The sequence below is a fragment of the Platalea leucorodia genome (genome assembly GCF_965183815.1).
Source record: "Platalea leucorodia genome assembly, chromosome: 6".
In the NCBI taxonomy this organism is placed as follows: domain Eukaryota; kingdom Metazoa; phylum Chordata; class Aves; order Pelecaniformes; family Threskiornithidae; genus Platalea; species Platalea leucorodia.
Genome location: NC_138828.1, coordinates 84,941,221 through 84,962,529, shown reverse-complemented (window position 1 = coordinate 84,962,529; position 21,309 = coordinate 84,941,221). Strand labels below are relative to the sequence as shown.

Below are 21,309 nucleotides of genomic sequence, written 5' to 3'. Positions count from 1 at the left end.
CAAGACCTAATAGGCTCTTCAACAGCTTTGACTTGAATCGGTGGCATGGTCCACAAGGTCGTTCAGTGTAAGGAAGGAGAATAAAATCAGAAAAGTTAGAGTTCTGTATAATTAGCATAAGTAGTGACGTTGTAATTAATGGTCCGAAAAAATGAAGAACCAGGAAAGCCAGACTAGAGACAGTCCATCTCCCTGTGATGATGGAAAGGCCATTTTCGCATCAAATGAGACTCAGTCACCATCTCCACCGCCCAGCCTGGGCCACATGCTTGGACAAATGCTTCTGGTAACGCTCCCCAGAGGTGCTCATCTACCCTGGGCCCCAAAGCCCCGGACGCTGGGCTTTCCTCCTCCCAGCCCGGCAGCTCTAGCACTTCACCATCCTCCATTAGAGACTTCTAATGACTACCTTAAATCTCCCTTGCTACAGTTTAACCTCATTACTTCCCATTTTCAAATTGCAAACTGCAATTAAAACCCATTCAGATGCTTATGAACGCCCCGAAAGGGGCCCCTGTGAATTTGTTCCCTCCAGCCGGTGCTGCTTCAAAGCAATTCCTATTTTTCGGAGAGAAAAACCCAGCTGGAAAAGCTGCTGTCGCAGGGCTCATCCAGGTTTCTCCTTATAAGACAGCCATCTGCAGACGAGGTCCTCGGCATGCCATGGCAAATCAACTCTAAGCAAAGCTTAGCTTCAGCTTAGCTTGGAATTAAGCTGTGAGCACTGAAGTAGATAAAAAAAAAAAACAACACACACAGAGTGAAAACCCTCCGGGAGAGGAATAACGCTGGGAATGGGTCCAGCAGCTGTCATTTAAAAAGGCTGAGGGTTGTTAGAAACCAGCAGTGTTTAAGGGTACCTCTGCTCTCACGGCGATTATCTGCTGGGCTGGATGCTACAGGCGTCCGGGAGCCGACTGACAGCCGGATCCGACATCCTCGCCTCGAAGACAGCAGCGTCCATCAGAGGCGCGGGGCAGGCACGGCTCACACGTCGGGCTGTAACGCGCGGCCCGCGGCGGCCTCCTTCGACAACTGCAAAGCCGCAGGTTTCTCCCGCGTTTCTCGAGGAAAAGGGTGCAGAGGGAGACGCGGCGGGGATCTCCCATCCCACCGCACGCGTACATCGCAGGCTCGCAGTACTCCGCTGGCTGGCTCAGCTTGTGGAGTCGCTGCCTCAATACAGTAGGATTTTTTATGGGTTTTATTTTTCATACGGTATCTTTTCTATTCTAGGAGTTAAACAGCAGGTTTATTACCGCAAAATGAAAAAAAAATAAAGAGCAATCTTGAGTGGTAACATTCTGTCCTCCCTCAGTCACAGCGTTCAGAGACCAGAGCACTTTAGTCTCATCCAGAAACAAACCCTGCACTGGGATGCGACACCAAAAAACCACCGGGGTTTCAAGTCCCCTGGGAATGAAGGACCCGTACGCAGGAATGCAGCCACAGCAGTCCCAGGACCTCGCGTCCATCTCTCCTCGAGCAGCTCGAGGACGGAGAGCCCACATCGTCCCTGGTCCTTCCCTTCCCCATCGCCTCCCCTGTGCGAGCTGGGCTCTGCTCCCCTACGAAAGGGCTCCGGGCCCTGCGAGACGGGGCATTCGTGACGCAGGGGAGCAGCTCCCCGCCTGCCCCGGTGTCCCCAGCTCTGCCCGTGCAGCGTGGCAGCGGGCAGGACCGAGCCTTACCGGCCCTGGTGGCTCCTCTCTCATCCTCGCACCGACGGCACACGCTCCTCTCGAGGGACCGCGTGTGGCGCGCAGGACAAGGACGCGTGGCCTTGGGTCCTTGGGAAGGGGGGTGGCAGCACGGTCTTGCCTCCCGTTGGCCTTAAAGACCACTACGAGCACAGCATCTTCTCGTGGGGTGAGGAGAGGAGGACTTTTGGGGCTGCCCCTGTTCTGAAGCCGTGCTGAGCGATGTGCTCACCCCCTCGCTTACATCTGAGCAGCGCTTTAAAAGCAGTTTAACCCGTGTGGGAATCTGGCGAGGCTGAATAAACCGTGAGTGCCCTCCTCATTAAAGGAGGCTTAGACTGAATTAAAATCCTTCCGCTTAATAAATTAGGTTAAAGTCAGCCCAGATTAGAAAATCCCTATAATAAATCAACTCTCTAGATTCAACCAGCTCTCGACTGCTAGTTAATTTTCCCTGGCTGCTTTTAACCCCGTTTTCTCCCTCTCTCTGCTAACACTGCACCAGGCTCTCGGTCAACCTCTGGACCCCCAGCTCAGCTGCCGGGGGCTACGGGGATGGACATGGGTGACGCGCCGTCGCGATAAAGCCCGCACAGAAACAGCAGGAACACCACGTTTTGTGTGCCGCAAATACGGTACTGAGGATTTGGAGGGATGAATCATCACACAAAGCGAGAACAATTAGAGATTCATAATCGGGACGAGGGAAGGCTGGGGTGGGATGGGAAGAGGAAAGAGCAGGGCTGGGATTAGTTACTTCAGAAATATTAATAATATCTCAAGTTACCCAAGTACCGCACCCCCAGGCCAGACCAGCGACGTAGAGGGGGTGGGCTGTTAATAAAGAAACGTGGTTACATGTCACTATGTCCCACATCCTACACTGACTGCCGGGGAAGCTTTGTTAGCTAATTAAAGGATAACGATCCTTTACTTCGAGGCCACAGAAACACTTGGCGTGACCACGCTGAGCCTCCCCCCTGCAGAGGGAAACATCTCCCTCTCCATGAAGAAATCCCTCCCTTCCCCAACTGGGAAACACGGCCCGGGAGGGCAAATAGAGTTGGTTTGTGGCAGCAGCCAGGGGAGCATCCAGGAAAAATCACCCTCCCTTTGAGACATTTAAGACCAAGGAAGCATTTCCCCCGCTATCATCTTGGCTGAGCAATGGGGACCGGTCCTCTGCTGATGCTGGAGAGCATTTAACAGCGCAGCCGCCAAAGACGGGAGGCTGGGGCAGCTAGTTAATGGCCTAGACATCAACACACCCGTTTCACTGACCTGGGTTTCTGCGGGGACTCTTTGGGCTCCTTGGAACCGAACCAGCTGCTGGTTTTATTCCTCTCATCTCCCCCTGCCGTCGCGTGGACGGACGAGCCGTGGGAGGGTCCCACTTTCTCCCCCTGGCCTTTGCTCCCCACATCACTCTTGTTGCCCCCGTGGTGGAAGAGGCCGCCCTTCGCTTTCTTGTCTTCCTTCCTCATTTCCTCGGGTTGTTTGTCCTTCGTCGGTTCCGTGGAGAAGACCATCGGTGCTGCAGCTTGAGTCGGCTTGTTCTCTAAGCGACTGTTTTCTTCCATCTTGGCTCTGCCCAGGTGGTTACTGAGAGTGACAGCTTTCGTGGAGACCTTGAGCTCTTCTTGCAAGACTAAGCTGGGAGGAGATGGGATGAACCTGGGCTCGTCTCTCTGCTGTGTCCTCTCAAAGTTGCTGACCCCCCAAGGCACCTCGTGGGAGTCGGGATGGAGGGGCGTGAAGCCGAAGCCCTCCTCCTGCCGTCTGGGGACGCTGGGCACGGACAGCGGCGCAGAGCTCTGCAGGACAGACACGGGGCTCTTTGGTGGAGGCTCGTCGCTGTAAACGTGGCTCCCGTTGATGCAGAGGGAAGACCGGGACACGGGATCGTTCTTTGGCTTCAGGCTTTGCATTGCTTTGGGCTCCAGGACCGGGCTGACTTGGGAGACATCGTCACTGAAGGCTCTCTTGTGCGTCAGCTTTGGAGATGGCAAGTAGTCTTTCACTGGGGGGAAATAAAACACAGAACAGAGGTGAGGCCATCTGAGTAACCGGCACAGGTACGACAAGCATGGTTATCTCCCACTTGCAAACACTAAAGAGATCTGTGAAATCACACCGGCTTTCTCCTCCCGGGCTCTATCGGATTATAATTAAATTACTAGAAATGCAAAGCATGGATGACACGTATGTGGCTATACAGGCTATACGATATTCTCCCCAAGCACATCGCCTCCCACTGCAGGATCCGGAGAGGAGTCTCTGTAAGATGACAAGCCCCTTGTCTAAGAGGATCTGAGATCGATAATAAATGCAAGAATCTACCCAGAAGCTACTTAAAGGGCTTATGCTTCCGTGCAATTTAAGGGTTTGCATTGAATAAACAACGAGGAGCCTCTGAGCTCCGCTCCGACAGGCCAGGCTGCTGCTCTGCCTGAGCTCAGCCAGGAGGGGCCAGCGCCTGCTTCTCCCTCCCGCTGCCTGACCCTGCGGCTATCGCTAAGGCTCGGCACATTTTTGGGGTTACGGGGGAGCCCGCTGAGAAGGACTGCCTGGCCTTCAGGTGGCAGGCAGCCGCTCTCCCCTCCTAGCCAGAGATGCCGTCTCCTTCACCACGACGCGAGGATGATGGGGCCAGACCGGTGCCACCGCTCGCTCTGCGGCCGCGCGCGGCAACGTCACCCAGCAGAAACCGAGAGGCGTCGCGCGGGCGGCTTCACCAGCACGGTGAGAAACAGCACGTACCCAGGGACTCCCACCCAATATGGGAATTTGCTGTCTCCAGCCAATTAAACCATTTAATTATATATTTTGTTTTCAAGGGACGGCAAGAATTAATTCACTACAAGGGCCTTTTTTGTTTGCAAATCGCCGCTCTCCGAGCGCCAAGAGCTCAGATTGCTTTAATCACCGGTCACTGTTTCAGCTTTGCTTCCAAGCCGGAGGCGTCTCATTAGACAGCCGGGCAGCAGCGCAGCAGCAGCGTGTTCGGCGTCGCCCAGCCCTCTCCCAGGGACTTACTGCTGTCAGTGTTAGCGACCTGCTTTTAGGGGGCAGAGAAGAAACGGTCCTAAAGAACCCTCGTAGCCCGCAAGCCCTGCAGCATCAACGGAAAGCAGGCTGTTCATATGCAGGTTCAGCACAAAAAGCAAAATCTTTGACATCTGCCCCCGTTCTGGCAAGCACGTTACTGCCAGCAGGCAGGCGGCCTCGGAGGGTTTGTGCAGGATGCTGCTTCCAGAGGCATCTAGAGCACAAGGCTGGGGAGGAGCGGCTGGGGGAGCTGAGGGGGCTCAGCCTGGAGGAGAGGAGGCTGAGGGGAGCCCTCATCGCTCTCTGCAACGGCCTGAAAGGAGGCTGGAGCCGGGGGGGTCGGTCTCTGCTCCCCAGGAACAAGCGATGGGACGAAAGGGAACGGCCTCAAGCTGCGCCAGGGCAGGGTTGGGTTGGGTATGGGGAAAAACTTCTTCCCCCAAAGGGCTGTCAGGGCCTGGCCCAGGCTGCCCAGGGCAGGGGCTGAGTCCCCATCCCTGGGGGGATTTAAAAGCCGGGGAGATGTGGTGCTGAGGGACATGGTTTAGTGGTGGGCTTGGATGGTTGGACTCAATGATCTTAAAGGTCTTTTCCAACCCAAACAATTCTATGATTCTTAGGTAAGCAATTAGTTAACAGATTTGCAGGAAAGCCTCAACAGTCCCTTACAAAGAAAAGAAGGGGAAAAAAAAAGGGGGGCAGGGATTAAAACCATTATCCGCTTACCAGAGCGCTCCGTGGACAGACTGCTGTGTCTGCTCGGGGATTTGGTTACCTCGGGAACATTTGCGGCCAAGCCCAGGCTGGCAGAAGAGATGGTGCTGTCGGATCCCAGGGAGGTGTTGGATTGTGTCAAGGATGACTTGCGCAGCTTATTCTTCAAGAAGAAGCCCTTGACTTTGGACTTCTTGCCCCCAATGTCGTAGTCATCCTCCATGTCAAGGGCGCCCATGCTGCTGGGGATGATGGCAGAGGCTGACTCCAAGTCGTATTTCTTCTTGCCTTTCACCTTGTCCTTCAGCTTGCCGAAGGGCGACCGCGGCTTGTCCTTCATGGACAGGTCGAACATGCTGGCCGTGAGGTTGTTGCGCGTAAACTGGATGCTCACCAGGATCTCACCACGCTCCTTCTCCTTCTTCCCAGCCTTGGAGTGTAGCTTGTGCCACCTGCAGCCAGAGAGGAAAGAAAAGGAAAGGCCCCTCTGTCATTTCCAAGAGGCACAAGCCAGGAAGACCTCGGGGAGGGCACTGCTGGGTGGGAGCAAGCACAAGCGCCCCAGAAGTCACCTAAGACCTGAGTCAGAGACACGCAAATGCCAAGCATGGAGGACCAGACCCCTCCCTGAACCGCGGCAGCTTTGTAAGAGCTCTGTCTCCATCCCTGTCCTACTACTAAATACTGTCCTTCCACTAAATAACATGGCAAACACCATCTCGCTCACCCTGGCGTCAGATACCACCATGCGTTTCAAGGGAAAGTTACTGGTGGCCAAATTTTTGTACGGTCAGTTGATACGTTGCTGTGAGCCCATGTTCAAAAAAAGACGGTGCTTTGTGCTTGCGTTTTAAATATTCAAGAGTCAGTGACTCAGAACAAATCCTTTCAAGTCAGAGACAGTACTGTAATGGCAAAGGCACTCAACAGCATTCATTAAAATAACTTTATGCCAGACCTGCCATGCCTCACCCTACGTAAAGATGCTGCAGTTTGCCCAGAAGTGTCCTTGCATCAAGCATTTAGAGGGTGCTGCATCCCGGGAGCTCTTTACGGGCAGGAGGAGCTGCCGTGCCACACCTACCCTACCCAACCCAACTCTACCCTACTTTACCCTACCCTACCCAGGTTACTGGATTTTTGGGAAATATCTGCATTCCCGCAGCTGGCCGATGGCAGTTCCCAGCCTGCGGTACAGCTTTGGGATCTGCGATGACCTGATGTGATGGTGGAGGATGCAGCACGCCTACATGGCCATCACCACCTCCTCCTCCAAATCCCTCAATTCTGCTGAAATGCCTGTAAAATTGGAGGCAGCCAGAAGCCTGAGCTGAGGAGGAAAAAGGACTTTATTAAGCATCCCTCATGCTGGTCGCCAGCTCCCAGCACCACACCGCTGGGGCTGCTAAGAGCTCCTGAAGGAGATATTGGCCACATCCACCAGCGCAAAAGCTTCAACTGACAGGTTACTGGGGGATGCTCCCTGCTGCCCTGCCCCACACGAAACCCATAACGCAGACTTCGCTCCTTAGCTGTGCACACAAAGATGGAAGGAGCATGGGAAAAGCCTCCAAAACATTCACTGCACAAGGGAAAAAACCTCCCAACCTCCATTTAGTGCCACAAAAATGGCCAGAGGGCTGGAACACCTCTCCTATGAGGACAGGCTGAGAGCCGGGGTTGTTCAGCCTGGAGAAGAGAAGGCTGCGGGGAGGCCTTATTGCGGCCTTTCAGTACTTAAAGGGGGCCTACAAGAAAGATGGGGACAGGCTTTTTAGCAAGGCCTGCTGCGACAGGACAAGGGGGGATGGTTTTAAACTAAAAGAGGGGAGATTTAGACTAAACACAAGAAAAAAATTTTTCACGATGAGGGTGGTGAAACATGGGAATGGGTTGCCCAGAGAGGTGGTGGATGCCGCATCCCTGGAAACACTCAAGGCCAGGCTGGACGGGGCTCTGAGCAACCTGGTCTGGTTGGGGATGTCCCTGCCCATGGCAGGGGTGGGACTGGATGGCCTGGAAAGGTCCCTTCCAGCCCAAAGCATTCTGTGATTCTGTGATTTAGGGCCCAATCCTTCCGCAGGGAACAGCCTGTGCACTGGCAGGGCACGGAGCAACCCCCGGTACGCGATGGGAGAGGGGTCTTGCCTCCTGCCGGCTGGAATGAACAGCGAGTGAGAGGACACCAAAGCAAGAGATGCCCAGAGGCACCATCTAGTTCTCCATTTCACCACGGTACCACGTTCAGATGGGGCAGCACAAAAGACAGGCCACAAGGGAACTGTTTCTTCCCCAAAACCGCTGCCGACCCAGTGGTCCTTCGCTCCCTTCTCCTCCCGCGAGGTGCCCTGTCTTTCTGTCCCAGTTCCTGGCTCCGCTTCCCGGGGCGGCTGCAGCAGGATGAGCGGGTCTCCAGCACAGCCGCTGCCCCGGCAGCTCTGATCCCTCCCGGATCAAAGTATTAAAATTGCTCTTAATAAGACACAAGGAAATTTGTAGGTTCGGGACAGACCCTATTTCTCCGTGACACGCTTCAGGGTCGAAAGACGCAGCAACAGGAGGTGGAAGAAATTTCTAGACCTGGGTTAACAATTTCCCAATGATTTCCCAGAAAATAAAAATCCCGGCGGTGTCTTACATCCACTCGAAAAGTGAAGTCACCGAAAAGAAAAAAAAAAAGGGGGGAAGGAAAATGTGAAGGGATGGAGACGGGTGTGACCACGCCGAAATCACCAGGGCGAGGAGAAAACTTGAATCGAGTCCTCCAGAAGTTTCTGAATGACTGCTGGGGAAGTTACCGCATCTCGGACGAAGGGAGGAGCTGGAAAGCCTGGGGAGCCTGCACCGTACCTCGGGAAGGGGGCACAAACCCCCTACCTCCCTGCTGGGATGCGAGGATAAATAAAAGGAGCGTACAGCTGGAAATACCCAGGTCCTTCACCATCCAATTCTGGAGGGACAGCACCTGGGACTTTGCTGGGCACAGACGTGGGGTTAAATCCCCAGCGAACCCATTCCTACCCCTACCACTTGCTTATCCCACTCCCATACGATGCCCTTTGAAAAATTTTCAGTACCCAGGCTTCAAGCTTGAAAACATCCAAACATGCAGGAAAAAAACCATGAAAAAAAGCAGCATTAACCCCATACAGCAAGCCAACAGCCACAAAGAGACACTCCAGCGGGCTGATCCGCTGCCGGGGAGCAGGAGCAGGTGAGTCAGGCAGACTCTTCCCGTAGGAGCGATGAGAAAAAGGCAGCTCGGAACAGGCTGCGGCCACAGCACATCAAATATTACGTTGTTCTGTTTGATGCAAGACCTGGAAGAAGTTCAAGCGGGAAGGGTTGCAGCCGCCTGCCAGCTGGGAGAGGAGAGATTTGGGGGCTGAATCATTTAGCAGGAAAAAAAAAAAAAAATCTTGCAAGTAGTTTTTATATCTGATGTCATCTCATGGAAAAAAAAAATAGAAAATCTGGGTGGATTAACATAAGGAAAGGCACAAGCCTGAGGATGAGGAGATGTAACAGCCCCTAAGAGCCCGGCGCTGGCTCAGCTCACACGGATACGCTCTCAGCATCTCCCGTCCCATCGCTTATAATGTTGTGGTCATTAAAATTAATTTGGGTGCTCGGCGGCGACGCCTTTGAAAGAACAAGCCTTAAAACCTGATCTGCTTCAAAAAGCGTCCGTTCAAGGAAAAACCTCTGCTTATGCTGGCGCTGGATTAAGGAGCTATTTTGGGTTCCCAAGACCTAATCAGCAGTCGGCAAGCAGTCGGGACTACACCTCAAACAGGGAACAGAGCTATTTTTAGGCTGAGCTCTAAGTTTATGGCACAAGATGAGTGTTTGGGAGGATTAAGTTGTTCCATGTTGGCTTACTCTTTTTTTTTTTTTTTATGAATCAGTTCCAGTGGAAACAGGAGGTGCAAATGCTGCCTCGGCCGGGATGGGGCAGGAGAGCGGGATCAGGGCGGTTTCAAGTCCCAGCCCAGCTAAACACAAACTCCCGCAGCATCTTTTCACTATTAACGCCATCCCACGCCCCTCCGTTTTCCATGTTTCCTCCATGTTTCCCACCCAAGCGCAAGCCTCGGAGGGGGACGTGATCTCTTTTACGGGACCAGACGATACGCCTGGAAAAACAAACCTGCTTCTGCCCATACAAACCCTTTTCCAGGTCTGAAATAGCAGCCGTGGGCTTTGCGGCTCAGGCTCAGACCAATCGCTCTGAATTTAACTGGGTTATATTAACCAGACTGTGGAAGAGGTGCTGGCACCGAGGAGCGCGGGGAGATCGAGGAAGCCGTGCCAAGCATGGCCAGCACCAGGGACCCAGGACTGCAAGGACCCGCTTCTCCAAGATGTTTTGGAGGCCTCTCTCGAGGAAGGTGCCACCAGCTTGGGCCCAGCTCCTCGCTGCACAGGACATCCAGGACAAGCCACCCATCTCTGGCCACCTACTGCTGGGCCTGCTGGTCCCATATCAACACCCTTCTCCTGCTCCTTTCCACCCATCAGCTACTGCCCACCTCCACTGCATGGCGATGCTTCTGCTGAGACACCTTGGCCCTGGCCTTAGGGAGAGCAGAGCTTGGTAAGAGACATCTCCAACCCGCCACGTCCAGCGCACGCAGCTCGAGCCAGCTTGAAGACACCTCTCCTATGAGGACAGGCTGAGAGCTGGGGGTGTTCAGCCTGGAGAAGAGAAGGCTGCGGGGAGACCTGATTGCGGCCTTTCAGTACTTAAAGGGGGCCTACAAGAAAGATGGGGACAGACTTTTCAGCAAGGTCTGATGCGACAGGACAAGGGGGGATGGTTTTAAACTAAAAGAGGGGAGATTCAGACCAGATACAAGGAAGAAAGTTTTTACAATGAGGGTGGTGAAACACAGGAACGGGTTGCCCAGAGAGGTGGTGGATGCTGCATCCCTGGAAACACTCAAGGCCAGGCTGGACGGGGCTCTGAGCAACCTGGTCTGGTTGAAGATGTCCCTGCCCATGGCAGGGGGATGGACTGGATGGCCTGGAAAGGTCCCTTCCAGCCAAAGCATTCAGTGACTCTATGAACTGCAGGTTCAGGCAATTAGTTTTTGCTAAAAAGCCCTACATTCTTCCCTCTTGCACCTCACGGGTCCAGTGCCTCTGCGCATCGGGCGCCTGCCTGCAGCATTGCACCATGCTGGGTGCGCATCCCCCCCAAAGGCAAAGGGCTTCTCCCAGCATCACCCCAGGAGCTGCCGGCCACGGGTGCTGCGGCAGGGAAGGGGCAGGCGGACACCCAGGCCCCGGGGATCTCTGCAGGGGGAAGGAAGCAGCAAGCCGCCCCAGCACACAGGGACGGGAGAGGAAACCTCAAACAGAAAACTCCCCGCAGATGCCCCAGAAAGGGGAAACAACTGGAGGCCCCTGCAAGCTCTCGGGCAGCTCCTGGGAAGGGAGACGTGCTCCAGGGGTTTGCAAGCTCACGTCCCGCCGCAGTAACGCTGCTTGTGAGCACTGATGTATGGCGGAGGGCTCCCCAGCCCCCCTGCCTGGCTGTGCACGCTCATTTAGGTCACCGTGTTTAATCAGCACAGCTGAACTGCCTCCAGTTTCAGTAAAACCCTTTCCTGTGCGAAGGCTCCTCTCTCCTCCCACTTGCCTCCACTGAGAGTCAAGGAGAACGGCGAGCCACGCAGCACGGCTGCCAAAAGGCAGGTTTGGGAGGAAAGGCAGAAAGCGCCCAGCATCTATTTTTACATTTGCTGTTGCCAGGATCAATTGGAGCAGCAAGGGAGGCACGGAGAGCAGGACACAAAGCGCTGCTGTATCTCCAGGCCCCCAAAAAACACGTGCTTTCCCTCATCCTCCAGCAGCATCCCATACCGGAAAGCCAGCTAGTGCTGAGCAAAAGGAAAAAACACCCTGGCATGGAAACAAGAGCGTAGGAGCTGTTTGTGAAGGAGGGAAAGCAACCCCACGGAGGATGCCGATGGGATGGATTTGCTCGGGGTCAGCGCCTGGTTCGCGCCGTTCCCCCTCCTCTGCTCTTCGGCCTCCGCTGGGCTGCAGGTCACCGTTCATGGGGGAGCCCCCGCCCCTAGAAACCTCGCGTTGGGGACCCGAGCTACGGGGGGAAAAGGCTTGGGCAGTATTTTCGCCCCGTCGATGAGAAAACTCATTTGGGTTTATGAGACACCTGGTCTGCGTGGGCTGCCCCAGCACCTCCCCGGATGGGAAGACAAGCTGCGATGACCAGGGGGACGCAGAGCCAACCCTTATCAGAAAGGCAACGCTGACTGTGATCCGAGGCTTTCCGTCACCTTGTCCCTTCCCCGTCCCCCTCCTGATCAACCCACTCCTTCAACACAAAACCAAGCAGAAAGCTGAAGCCCCCATCCTGTCAGCAGCTTCGCGGCTCAGCATCCCGAAGCCCTGGGGTGATCCAAGCTCACTGCCTTGTTTCAGGATTACTACAGTCGCATGCAACATCAGGCAGCGGAGAAAGCCCAGCGACACCGGGGCGAGATCAGGCGAGCAGGGCAGCGCAGGCAACACGGCTCTCAGCGGTGCCATGTGCACCACCAGGGCCCCATCCTGCCCTGCTCTCAGGGAGGACGTGGGTCCCTCCAAGGAGGACGTGGGTCCCTCCAAGGAGGACCACCTTTGCTCTCCCATGGGTCTGGCTGGGGTCCCCAAGAGATCCCCATCCACCCTCCAACTCAGCTGGACCTACCTCGCCCCAACAGACCTGTCCAATGCACCCTGGGGACCTTCAGCAATGGTTCTCCAGTTTTGCTCTCAGACTGGTCCCAGTGCTTTACTACCAGTGAGTTCAAGAGAGCTTCCTTGGGTGGTTAAGTCCCTTAGCGACTCGCGGTGTTCACAGATGCACACGGGGAAGGATGCGCAGCTGGAGCGTTTCTGCAGGGTTTCCAGAGCGCTTCAGCCGTCAGGTGCTTCCCAAAAGCCTCCCAAAACCCCTCAGCGTTGTCAGGGTGGTCGAGGTTCGCCTCAAACCGAGCAGAAATGCTCCTGCCCCACACGACTCAGCCGCCCGAGCTGCAGCACCGAACACGAGACTGCCCAACGCGGAGCCAATGCCTCTTCCCCCGCCGCACCAGCCTGTCATTTACTGCTGATTCATCCCCGCAACAAGGTCAGCCTGGCTTATGAGAAGAGCCCCAAGTCTTTAATTAAAGACTACTTGGGCCCCTACACTGCCAGAGCAGGACGGAGGGCAGAAAAGGCAATCCAGGGAAAACAGGAATGTCGGCAGAAGGGGCACCGCTCCTCCTGGTACAAACCCCCTCGACGGGCACGGCACGGGCAGCGAAGAGGCACTGCGGTGAGACGAGAGCTGAAGCAGCCCTGCGGAAACGCGCGCATCGCATCGGGCCAGGAGGAAGCTCACCTACCCGAGAAGGGAAGCGGAGGGTGGAAAACAACCCAACCCTGGGGAGTTTTGTGCTTTTTGTCTGGCTTTGTGTTTTTGACACAGCTTCCCCCGCCGGTGCTGGGAAGCTTTTCTGCAGCGTAGGTTCGTTTCGTGTTGGTTTTGGATGGCCTATTTTGCAAGGTGATCCCTGTAAGCTGCTAAAAGCACAGATGGAAAATAAACACAGGCTGATTCCCCCGCGGATGGGGAAGAAAGGGCTTGAGCGGCTGAGGTGGGAAGAAGTTCATCTCTCCAACCGTTCCTCTGAGAAGTGCTCGAAAACAAACTTGAAGAAACCAACCCCCCACAGCTCGTTAGATAATTCAGCTCACAGCTAATGAAGCAACTCAACCCTGCTCCTCTAATGGGTTCCAGCTTTGGCATGACCAACTGGGCTGCTCAAGAGAGTGCTGGTTAAATGGGATGTCAGAAAGAAAGAGCAGGAGCCGTGTGCGGTGAGGGGTGCAAGAGCACGGAGCGACAGACTCGGCGCTGGTGCTCCAAGCGATGTGTTACCAGGAACACGGGACAACCGGGAACCCGCGTGAGAAAATCCCACCACCGACTCACACCCGCGCCAGGACAGAGAAGCCGTCCACGCTCTGCCGTGTCCATGCCCTGCTGAAGGGCTTGTCCGGTGACTCGCAGGTCAGGAGTAGAGATGTTCTCACTCCAGTGGGTCTTGATGGCAGGGAACAGCCTGCAAACCTGCAAGGCATGATGAAAACCGGGAAAAAAAAAAAAAACAGCCCTGCTGGTGTCCACAGCTCACTGGTGCAACACCCAGGCTGCGCTATGGAGCTGGTGCTCCGGGCACGTATCCTGCAGCACTTCAGCGCTCCGTGCACAAGGTCCATCCCGGCAAGGTCCCCTTGGCCACGGGGGGACTGGGGTGGCCCAGACCTGCCGAGCCCCCAGACAGGCTGGTTTCTTGACCCTGTCCACAGAGGAGACAGAGGATGGCTGCCCAGCCACCCCACTGCCCCCAAATCTGCCCCTACGGCCCCTGGGCCGGCTGGCAGAGGGAAGCAGGGGTGTGTGATGGCACAGAGGGGGACAGTTTTAGGAGCAGGGTAGACACCAGGGATGGAGAAGAGCTATCGGCCACCAGGACAGTGCTGGCATGAGAGCAAGGGCAGGTAACTTCAGCGCAAATCAATTTAGGCTAAGAAGATCAGAGGCTTTCCCCTCTCTAGCGCAGGGTGGGCAGGTAGAAAGAGGAAAGGAGAGAAGATTTAAGGAGCTATAGAACGGAGCATGAAACATTTATGAATGGAGATAGTAATAGCAGGAGACAGAAAGTGATCTCTTCAGCTATATTTATCCGCTTACGCTCCAGAGCGTCCAAGGTTTGCGTCCTCCGAATTGCGAACAAGCCAATAAACCACGTCTGTGGTCACCAAATGACCTGAAGTGCAGGGCCAGCGCTGCCTGGGCGCAGTGAGGCTGGGGGACGAGGCCCCCGTGCGAGGATGGGAGAGGAGGCAGCGCTGGCGATCCGCTGGCCCGGTGCAGAAGAAACCAAGGGCACAAAGAAAAGTCAAAAAAAAAAAAAAAAAACATGAGCCCCGAGCTGACTTTGCAGGATTGCAAAGCACAAGCGGCACCGAGGAGCTGCTCTGCAGGTTCCCCCAGCACACCTGGTTCCCGGGAGCGACTTCACGCACAACTCAACGTGCACGGGATGGGCAGGAGAAACCCGTTTTTGCTGTAAATCCTTTTCCACTTCGAAATGGGAAGAGCATCACGGCAGGGCTGGAATAGAGAACCTAGTACCTAGAGGCAACGGGAGGCTTGGGAACGCAGCACCTGTCCTCCAAAGGGAAAACCAATCCTAAGGGCTTCACGCAGCTTACGAAACCAGCTACACCCTCTTCGGCAACAGGTCACACGTTGATTGTTCATTCATCGCATCAACAGATGCTGCAACCCGCTCTCGGGTGTGAGTCACGCATGTCAAAAAGGGGGGAAAAGGGAAAAAGGAACAAATCTTAAACCCAGCAGCAAGTTGCTCTAATTACACACACCTTTATCCTCGGCGGACTTGCAGGCAAAGAGACCCACGTGCTGGAAACGTGGGGAGGCTGTGGGATGCTGCTCCGGGGATGGGGCTCCCAAACCCCCCGCCCGGGCTGGAAAGGCTGTCCCGCTGGAAACCCAAACCCTGTGTCCCCAGCCAAGCTTCTGACAAAGACAGCACATTCCCACGGCAGGTATTTGCACACCTTTGCCGAGCACAGGCTCCAACAAGCCCTGGGGCAGAACGAGAAGCGGCAGTAAAGGTTTAAAAGCCATTTTCACCCGACAGACTGCATGTAGAAATGATGCAAAGTCTTTTTTGGACTCCAGTTGTCAAGAAAGCCCCGTGCAGCAGGCGTGCAGAGGCAACAGCCTGTGCCAGCAGGCCTGCAACGGAGCAGCGTCCAGAGCAAGAGGATTTCAGCAGGCGAGGTGACATCCGGAGCCCGCGGGGTTACTGGGGGCAAGGAGCCCATTTTCACAGGCGCCTGCATAAGCACGTTTGCAAGCTGGCTACAGCGGACAGGCAGAACAACCCGGTCTAGACACTGCCCTGGCAGCAGCCACGGCACGGACACGCTCTCCTTCCCAATGGATGTTCTCCCTCCGGTGACGGTGACAAAGAAGGGGGTGTCTCCAGCAGACCCCCGAGCTGTGACACACCGCTCCAAGGGACCACGCTGCCAGGGCGCAGCTGAGGGTGCCCGCAGATGCTCTCCTCTGGGGCAATGCCACGATCGAGCAGATTCCCCCAGAAACCACAAAGAGCATCCCCCAAAAACTCCTCTCCCGCTGCGGACGCTGCCTTTGAGCCACCCAGCTCAGCCCAGCGTGACGACACGGCCCCTTGGAGGGCGAGAGGAGCGGCGAGCAGAGCCCACCCTCCCTTCCTGGTCACCAAAGAGGAAGGACTGGCAAGAAATATTTTGCCAGACTCTGTAGGGAAGGGAGGGAGTCACCTTGGAAAGACAAACCGAGGTGGCGAGGCTCCTGAAGCACGGCGTGAGCACTAGCTGAACTCGGCACATGCAATAGCACCAGCTCCACCCGCGTCTGGAACTCTGTGCCAACAGGTTCAAGGCGTTTTCTGGGCTGGCTACGGGTTTTTCTGCAGCTGCTAAGGGAAAAAGACCGCTGGAGGCAGTTAGGGCTCTGCAGATTAGCCTGAAACACAGAAAGAAGCCTGAATCTGCAGCTTTTTGGTTTTTAAGATGATGGAGGGTGACAGGCCAGTGCTGTCAGCCACCGACAGTCCAAACCCAACACGCCAGAGCTGCAAAGTTGGGATCAAGCTGCTCAAATATCTTTTAAAAACAACAAAAAAGGAGCCTTCCTGGAGCAGAACAGAGCAAGGGTCTTAAACCTCTTAAACCGACCTCAGCAACTGGGTGAAAACAGGGGTAACTGGGCAGGCAGGAGCAAAATTAAGCACTGCCACCATTTCATAAGCAGTGTCACCATCACCTGAGCGCCTCGGTGCTTTCCCCAGGGGCTCCCAGCTAGGGGCAAATGCTTGCCCAGGACAAGCTGGACACCAAGGTCCCTATCCCAAGGCCTGGCTGCCTCCAGCCCAGCCTTGCCTCCAGCAGCACAGAGAGCATCTCGACCTGATTTTTGGCAGGACTAAGGCTCTCCTCCCCCTGCTCGGTGGCGTTTCGACACAGCAGGGTGTTTCCTGGCTTGGCTGAGATGCAACAACCCCTCAGAGCTGCTCTTCTAGCCCCAAAACAAGGATTTCATCACAGCCCAGGGAGCCCAAGGAGCTCGCTGCTGCTCTCGGCCACCCCAAAGACCTTCACCAGCCTTGCTGGGTGCCTCCGATCACAGCCGCTGGGGAAGAGGGCTCTGTCTGCCCTCGTATTAAAACTTTCCATCCCAAAACTATCACGGAACAGCTATTTCCTCTCCGCCCCACTGCAAGGTCTCTTCCTCTCCTAGGCTGAAGGACAGGCGTGCAGAGGACACGGCTGCAGCGATTTGGCCTTGGCTCATGCCTGATAGGGAGCAGAAAGGGAGTTCCGACCCTGGGTGCGATGCAGCCCGAAGCCAAGGCCGCAGTGGGAACGGCAACGAGCACAAACCACCGCATCCGAGAGAGACGCCACAGCCAAGAGCCCGCAGGCCGCAGCGCGTGCTCTGCTGCTAATGATCTCCACTGATTTTAATTTAACAAGGGAGGGCGACGGCCACGAGCACGCCATGGGCTGACAGCAGTCCAGAGGGGTTGGCAGTGGAGATGAGAGCGGGTCCGTGCCCGGGGGAAACATGAGGACAGTGCCACAGAAAGCACGTTACCCATCCGCTCTCGCCACAGCAAGGAGGGGACGTGATGGGTACAACCAGCAAGGGGAAGGGAAAAGTGCCTGATGTGGGGCTTAGCTCAGGAAGGACCAACGGACAGCGAGGGAGGGATTTGGGGACTGTCCCTTGGCCCCGAGGATGCTTCTCGCCTCTTCGAGGTTCCCGTGCTGCTTTGCTGCTGAGCGGACGGGGCTGATGAGCCCTGTCTCCAACTGGCTCTGCCAGCCGTCTTGGCCTGGCCCCGTGACATCTTCTCCCTGAGCCCAAGGAAATCCCCATCCCTTTTCCACTGAGCCTTGCCCCAGAACTGAGCTCCATCAGGCCACGGAGGAGAGAAGCCCTGGTGGCCTCAAGGACTTCAGCTAGAAAAGTTTAGCACCCAGAGGAAAGGTTTTGTACCCCAAGTAGCTTCTTTGCTGATGGAGAGCAAGAAGGAGGGTGTCTCGTTCCTGCTGCCTGGGCGGAGATGCTGCGACTGCCCGGCAAAGGGCTGCACGCAAGCCCAGACCCCTCCAAGCAACCAGCCCCTCCACAGCTGGGGAGGGACGGGAACGAGCAAAGGGAACTGCAGCAATGAGGCCTTTGGGGAATTTGGAGCTGGGCTCATTTTACACGGGTAAAAACTCCGCAAGACGAGTTCCCTGTCGCAGAGACACCAAAGGCCACTCGCTGCCATGGCTCCCTGTCCGAGGCAGCAGCCAGCAAGCAACTGCAAGTCACTGCAGGAAAACGCCAGCGCCAGGAATCACGACTCCTCTGCTACACTTACTGTCCCCTTACCCACGGGATCCCAGTACTGCAAACACCTGAATTTTGCTCTCCGGAGACCGAGCTCCGGCAGCCTGGTGTTTGCACGGCCAGCAGAGCTTCGCCCTGGAAGGCTCACTGCTTTAACCTTTCCCATTTGCGAGGGGCTGTGAGGTCCGAGGGAAAGAAAGCAAATGAAAATGAGATTTCAAGGGTGGGAGAAAGGAGGTAATAACAATTATGGGTTTTCTTTACACAGCCCAGGAAACCTTGGGTGCCCACTGTCCCTCCCTGCCATCAGCCTCACAGCCCATGGAGCAAAATCAAGGCCCTTTTGGGCCCCCAAGCAGTGAAGTCCAAGGTCCGACCCCGCAGTCGTTACTCTGCACCTCCTGTCCTCCCCAACGCCAAGCCCCCGCCATGCCACCCACCCACCGGACCACGTTGGCCAAGGGGAAAACACAGCCCGACGGGTGTGGGATGGAAGCTCTGGTCTCGCTGCAGCTGGAGGCGTTTCCACCCTCCCCAGACGCTGCGTTGATGGGAATGGACGTGGAGGTAACGCTCCCCGGCTCGCTGCAGGGAAGGCAGGATGAGTCCCCGCAGGGGACTGCAACAGCATTTCCTGGATGTCAGGAAGCAGAAGCGATAGCTGCCTTGCGAATGCAGAAAAAACCTCTTCTGCTGGGCTGAGCCCTTGTTTCGGAGGGGACTGACCACCCCACCGAACAACCACACCTCACTGCATGCCTGTGTCGAGCCGGCAGCGCTCGAGGACCCGCTGGCAGGCTGTTAGGGTCGGAGACGGTGATGGTCACCGTGCCAGTATGGGAACGAGGATTTTATTGCACAGTCTCATCCTGCTGGCAACGCCAGGGTTTGGGCCCCTAAAAAAGGAGGCAGGATGGAGAGGTGCAGGGATCAGGTCACAGGAGGGAGAAGCGAGGACCAGGAGCATCCCGCCCGGGCAGGGCCACGGCAAAGGGTTTTCCTGATGGAGAAAGGTATCGCGTTCGGAGACGCGCATCGGGCATGGGTGAAAAACAAAAGCAATACACAGCTCAAGCGAGAAGGGAGAAATGATGCTTAGCACTGTTGCTTTGCTCGCCAACCCCAAGCCTTGGAGCTGGCTGAGCGCGGGACAAGCCTTGGGATGCCCAAAAAGGCCATGAGAGCTCTCAGGCTGCTTTTGTGCAAATCCAAGAGTTGATTTTCTCCTGGGCAAAACACTGAAACGACCGAGACATTCGGCTGAACAAGGCAGCTCATAAACACCCCTGGATGCCGGCTGACGGCTTGTTCCTGGAGAATAGTCCAAGTTTGACGGAACATTTTCCATCGAGCTGAAAACAAGTATAAAAATCATCACCGGTAAAGTTTCCGCGCAACAAAAATCAGCAGGAAAATGAGAGCAAGGTCAATGCGCTGACAATCGAGGCCTTTTTTTAAGCGGGGTTCCATTCCAACTGGCAGCAGTTTTATGCCCAGGAGCAAGGACTGCAGATGGGGTCCTAAAAACCAGCGTATGGCAGAGACTCAACTTATACATCCCTCGCTCAGGGGCCAATGGTTATCTCTGCTGCACAGGCCGGGGTGTACCCCACAGTGCAGTCCCAGAGACAGGGAGCCTGTGCTTGTTTTGCTATTTATAATCTGGGACTAAAATTTCCAGCACTCGGGACCCCTCTCCAAAAAAACATTGCAGCCCCTTCCACACTGCAGACCTGCCACCCACCCTCGAGACACCTTCCAGCTCAGGGGTTCGAGCGAACGGAGACGCTCGGGGCGCGGGGTGAGAGCTCTCCGTCACTTTTTCTATGCTCACTTCCATCACCGGAGGCCACGGGCAAAAATAGAGAGCCTTAAAAGCTCTTGTGATCCTGAACGGTGCAAGGGGAAGTTAATTTTCCTTATGCAAGCGAAGCCACAGGAAGGGAGGGAGACGGACAGCAAAAATCCTGGGGATCTCCTGCCTCGCCGCCCAGATCCCCTCCTTGGGCTGCAGTAACAGTGCTGCCGGGGTGACCGGCAGCCGAGACAGGCAGCGCAGGGTCCAGCCGCGTTGGACATTGCACCCATGGGATTAACAGCCCCTGACGCCGAGACCTTTGAGACGAGACCACGGGCTCAGCCTCCCGAAACCTTCGCGGGACCGTTGCGGGGCCCCTGGCTTTGCGCAGCTTCGTAAACTTCTGCTAACAGGAGCGCTGCTTTCCTCGAGACACAGCTCCTGCCCTGGCTCCCGGCACAGGGCTCGCCACCCAAACCGCAAAGAGGACGGAAAGTTATTTCGCATCTCCTGTGCCAAAACAACATGTCCCTCCCGGCGCACCCGAAAGGCCGCGGATCAGCTCGCTCGCTCTGAAGTCTGCGCACGATGCTGGTTCGAATTAGGCCTGAAGAATTCAGATCCAGCTCCTCCGACACCGCCCATTCTCCAGGCAGCGCTAATAAAAGCAAAATAAACGCCGGAGGGGAAACACTCAGACGCTAACTCCGGGGTTAGTCACTTTTCCTCTGTGCTCACGCTCCCATTTTAGGGCAAGCAGGAGTCTCCACGGGTTGCAGATGCAAACGAGCCGTGTTCCTCCACGGGAAAAGTTTTTCCAACCCCTTTTCACGTTAATCCCGCTCTCCGGGAGCGAGGCTGCGCCATCTGCCAAGCCCCGGCGCTCTCTCCGCCACCTCCCTGGCCATGCCCTGGGTAGGAGGGCGAGGGAGGCTCCTCTCCAAGCCTGCAGCTTCAGGCAGCGAGCCAGCCGAATTCCTGGGATCCAGGGAGCCAGCGAGCAGCGGGGACGCTCCCAGAGACACGCAGCAGCCCAGCGGGTCTGCGTGGAGCAAAGCTCAAAAAACTTCTTCCCTAAAAGAATTTCATCCACATTCCTGCATTTCTCTGCTTGGCAAAGGCTAGAAAACATTATTATTGTTTTAAACCCTTCTGGGGGAAGGAGGAGTAACAGCAAATTCCCACACACACAGGGATTTATGGTGGAGGCAACGCAGGGCTGGGGTTCGGTCCCCCGAACTGGGGGACCCTCCTGCAGCAGCACCGCGATAAACCAGGTCACACCGACGGTCCCACCGAGCCGGCGGGGGCTGCAAAGCCACCGCAGCCATCGGAAGGACAAACCACCTCAGGCATCTGTGCCACGGCTTCCCAGGAGCAACAGACCCCGGGGGGACCCTCCCGGGATGCGGAGGGACCTTGCGGCACCCTGTCCCCCGGGACCCCCTGCCCAGGGGGAGGAAGGATCCTCTGATGCTTTGTCCTGCATGACTCCCTTCCTGGGAGGCGGAGGGACCCCAAGGCCCCCCCATCCTCCACAACACCCTTCCTGGAGTACCCGTGACGTCCTA

At 56.0% G+C, this 21,309-nt stretch overlaps 1 protein-coding gene across 5 annotated transcripts in view; it reads right to left on the bottom strand.

Annotated features, from left to right (window-relative positions):
* RAB11FIP5 (RAB11 family interacting protein 5) overlaps positions 1–21,309 on the bottom strand; it is a 44,103-nt gene that overhangs the window by 21,187 nt on the left and 1,607 nt on the right. For 3 of the 5 annotated variants that reach the window (XM_082314834.1, XM_082314835.1, XM_082314836.1), the window contains exons 2-3: positions 5,475–5,914; positions 2,982–3,720 (exon numbers count right to left, since the gene is read on the bottom strand). In XM_082314834.1, coding sequence (XP_082170960.1) covers positions 2,982–3,720; positions 5,475–5,914 — 1,179 coding nt within the window. Of the gene's footprint in view, positions 1–2,981; positions 3,721–4,626; positions 4,751–5,474; positions 5,915–13,452; positions 13,571–21,309 lie in introns of those variants that run through there. The other 2 variants (XM_082314838.1, XM_082314837.1) reach the window with 2 other exon arrangements.